A 4,267-nucleotide genomic window follows, 5' to 3' on the forward strand; every position below is an offset into this window, starting at 1 on the left:
ATTTATTTATTTGACAGAGAGAGATCACAAGTAGGCAGAGAGGCAGGCAGAGAGAGAGAGAGGAGGAAGCAGGCTCCCTGCTGAGCAGAGAGCCCGACGCGGGACTCGATCCCAGGACCCTGAGATCATGACCTGAGCCGAAGGCAGTGGCTTAACCCACTGAGCCACCCAGGCGCCCCCCAAGTCCGTTTCTAAGCCACTGATCTGTAGAAGATCGATCTGCCCGCTACGGCTTCCCTTGAACAGTGCTTTATAGGCCGCCCTGTGGCTCAGCCTCCACTAAGGCCTGGGAGTGACCAGGGGGCGTTGGGGGGTGGGGGTGGAGAGGCTGGAGCTGTGGAAGAAACAATCTCTTAAACAATTGCTGAGGAATCTGAATAGGTTCAAGAACTAGCATTAAGGGATTGTGGATAATAATACTTAGGAAGACCTTTCCAAACTTTGGGGGATTGACTTTGTTCTAATTATTTGTTCCCTAAAACCAGTTGATTTTGAAGTGCTCCATGATGCCAATGCAGGTGGATGGGGAGCCGTGGGCCCAGGGGCCCTGCACGGTCACCATAACTCACAAGACGCACGCACTCATGTTATATTTCTCTGGAGACCAGACGGATGAGGACATCTCCAGTACTTCAGATCAAGAGGACGTAAAGGAAACCGAGTTGACGGATGAGGAAATGCAAGTTTAGAGTAAAATCCACACGCAAGCAGATACATGGTCGTCCAGAAGTTAGAAATTCCTTATCAGCTGTTTAGTCTGAATTTCACCAGTAGTATGATGGGGATACATTTATGTAAATAGCATTCCAGAAACAGCCAAATTTCCGGTTGTTTACAGATGCCTGTTCCTTTTTCAGGAAAACACCCCAGTCATATTGTACTAACTTTAAAAAGTCACAGAACGTTAATTACTCGAAGGTGAGGTGTTTTTCGGGGCTTCTTGTTTGAGAGTGGGACTCGCTCTGAGCCCTGCCCCCCTCATTCCTTATTCTCAAATACACATTGATGGGCCCATTACACGTCCAGCAAGATGTAGGTGGAAAAATCATTGCCATCTTAATTCTTAAGGGGTAACACAATAACATTTTAAAAATGAACCTGCTTTTTTGAGAGGAGATGATGTGTCCAGCCAGCACGGGTAATGCGGGCCTTCCTCCTGCAGCTTGTCTCTGACAGCTTTCTGCAGCCCAGCAGAGCAGACCCCTGCGGATCTATTTCCAGAAAACCTACAAGGAGAAATGTTAAAGAAAGACAATACTTAAATTTTTGTTGTAATTTTTATCTTGAGAGCATTTTCAGACCCCCAAATGTTGCTTGCTTAACCCTATTAATGACCACGTTGAACTCGAATTCAGCATCTTGTTTATGATCCCGTGTAGACAGAAGACAACCACATAGGTGAATTGGTGAAGTTAACATTGAGAACACTTTGGATTGAAAGTTAGGGTTTTCAAGCTGGATGGTTGACGTGTTTCTCCTGAAAAGAAGACAGTATCAACAATTCAAAAAAAGTACTGCAGAAAATTTATTAGTCATAGTAATTGCTCAAAAACTTCTAAAAGTTCAGTGGTCTTTTATATCCAAAGTACTTAACAGAATCCATGGATTCAAAAAAAAAAAAAAAAAAAAAGAATCCATGGATTCTGTTAAGAATCACAGACAGAATCCTGTGCTAAAATGCTTTTATCATATTTATTTTAAAATGAGAGAGATATTTTTTTATTTATTTATTTTCTTCATTGTGGTATACTTGTGTTTAGTGTTTACAATATATGGCTTTATTTAATAAGTTTATCACATAAATTCAGCTAGTCAAAATCAGAAATGTAGTCTATTGACTAATTAAAACCCATAATTTAATTCTGACATATATATAATCTAGATGTTTTCCTTCTTCAGAAATATTACTCAAGATTTTTTAAAAAGAGGGAAATGAAAGCACTGGCAAACAACAACTTTTGCATAACTGAAAGTTTCATTTCATTCTTTATCTGACTGACCCTCTCTGCCAGGAACTTACTGAAGGGCTAGTTTCATGATTTCCCCCACTAGAGGGCGCCCTTCTGGTGTCTGTTGGCCTGCTCCCGCACTGGGCCTCCAGCCTGGTGTTTTCCTAACAAATGGCGCATTTTGTGGGCTTCGTGGTCTTTCATGACGTTAGTCTCTGAAAGAATAGAATGCATCCTCCAAAATAAGATTAGCTTCCTTGAAGGATCTGTTTATGGCAATTCAGGGATGACAGATCCATTAACTTAAATTTCATTCGTCAGGCTGAGGCCATGTTTTGAAGGAAAAACTTAGTAGTGATACAGTAGTCAGTGCATTTTATATATATAAAATACTTTTTCTTCTGCTTAAATTAACTTCTTCCGTTTCCTAAGAGGAGATGTTGAATTCTAGTATTGAAAGATTTTGTAAACAAATCTGTTTCACCTTTTTCATACACCTTCATCAAGGTTGATGAAGGGAGAGTCTTACAGATTTTCATTTATGGACTGATCATGTTTTAAGTATAATGAATTTGATTGCTTACCTCATGGTCAGCATTGTTACAGATGTCACATTTTATAAATATACTGTTAAATTCACTTTGCTTTAGGCTGTAATTTATCTGTAATATAATTCCATAGTGCTAATTGTAGAATCAAAGTAGATGGTTTGGGATATCAGCATTAAAATGATTAGGTTTTTTTGTTAAAACTATACTCTAACCATAATGTTACATTGGATTTAGAACAGGTCTAGATAACACCCTCGTGTATTTAAACAAATTGTTTTTTTTAATTTTCATAATCCAGTGAGGTTTTTTCCCCCCATTCACTCTTCACGAAGTTTCTTCTGTTGCCTTATTCAGTCATTCAGGCTTCATTTCCATTTAGGAAAGTTATTTCTGAATGCCATATCATAAAACACCGTTTTAGCAAAGTCCATTTACTTTTTAGGCACATGTACCCAGCATTTTAAATAAACCATTAGGCATAGGTCTTGTTTTAAATAAGGTCAGTTTACAAGGCTCACATTTGCAAATTATACATTAGAGTAGCGATGTCAGCTGCACCAGGCATTCTGTACTTTGCAAAGATAATTTGCCATAATATTTTCCTGTTCCATTTTAAGTCGTTTAGACGTAAGCATAATAACAAATTCTACATTCTCAGGAAGAAATATATGAAGTAAAGCCTATCTCCATGTCTGTCTTTAGATTCGTTCTATCCTTTGCTGTCCAGGTGCATTCCTAACTCCTTCAGCTTAGCAGCCTAAACACTGAGTACCCGGCAGCGTGTATGGATCCCATAAGTAGGTAGTTCAGTGCTTTGTTATGTTCATTAGAAATCAGACCGGCTTGGGTTTTAAAATGCAGGTTGTCTGATAGTGAGATTACAAGATCCTAAAGGACTTTTAGGTTTTCTGCAACAGCTGTGAACCCTTAATGTAGCTAATGTTTATAAAAATTTTATAGTCAGAATTATTTTTATTTTTGTAGGGTGTGTCAAAACATGTAGTATTTGCTTTTTGCAATATGTTTGCCTAGAGTTGTAAAGTATTCTGTAACTCAAATTGTCAAGTCCTTTGTGTTGTAAAAATGAATACTACCAGCATGTCAAAAGAAAAATGGTTTGCGTTTGTAATATAAAGCAAAATTGTATTTACTATATATTACGGAATTTTAAATTTGCACTAACTAGGAAACTTTAAAGGTTATGTTAATTTACAGATTCATGTGGATCCGAATACATAATTTTTACTTGTTCGGCCAAAAGGGTCAGTAGAATAGGTGATAGTTTTGTGTTTTTTTTTCCCTGATATGATAATATTGAAGCAAGAACCAGCACTTTCTATTCAGAATTCTTTTTAATTCTTCCCAATTTGGAACAATAGAATATAGGTAGATTTTAAAAGTACCTAGGAATTTAGAAAGAGAAAAGAATAATGTTACTCTGTCCCAGTGTGAGTGAATTAAGGTATGTTCTCAGCGATAAGACAGAAGCGGCGGTTTTGGTTTTGCTTTGGCTTTGAAAATATATCCCTGCCTTTCTCAGATTTTCCCTTTAAATCCTGTCTCCTGTTTCTCAAAGTGTGATCCACACATTGTCTGCAGCACCAGAAGTACCCCCGGGCGTGAGGGCTCTGACCTGAGGTATCAGTGTCTCTGGCAGTGGGACCAAGGGAGACTGCAGTTTTACTCACAGGCACCTTGGGTGCTTGCGCGACACATGACATTTCTCAAGCAGCTGGTCCGCACCTCATGTGTTCACCAGGGCTTTTC

At 38.7% G+C, this 4,267-nt stretch overlaps 1 protein-coding gene across 1 annotated transcript in view; it reads left to right on the plus strand.

Annotated features, from left to right (window-relative positions):
• Positions 1-4,054, plus strand: part of DGKE (diacylglycerol kinase epsilon) — a 25,707-nt gene extending 21,653 nt beyond the window's left edge. Inside the window, exon 12 of the mRNA XM_059381102.1 lies at positions 486-4,054. Coding sequence (XP_059237085.1) covers positions 486-689 — 204 coding nt within the window. The 3' untranslated portion in view covers positions 690-4,054. The remainder of the gene's footprint in view (positions 1-485) is intronic.
• The last annotated feature ends 213 nt before the right edge of the window (positions 4,055-4,267 follow it).

The sequence above is a fragment of the Mustela nigripes genome, chromosome 16, assembly GCF_022355385.1.
Source record: "Mustela nigripes isolate SB6536 chromosome 16, MUSNIG.SB6536, whole genome shotgun sequence".
Lineage (NCBI taxonomy): Eukaryota > Metazoa > Chordata > Mammalia > Carnivora > Mustelidae > Mustela > Mustela nigripes.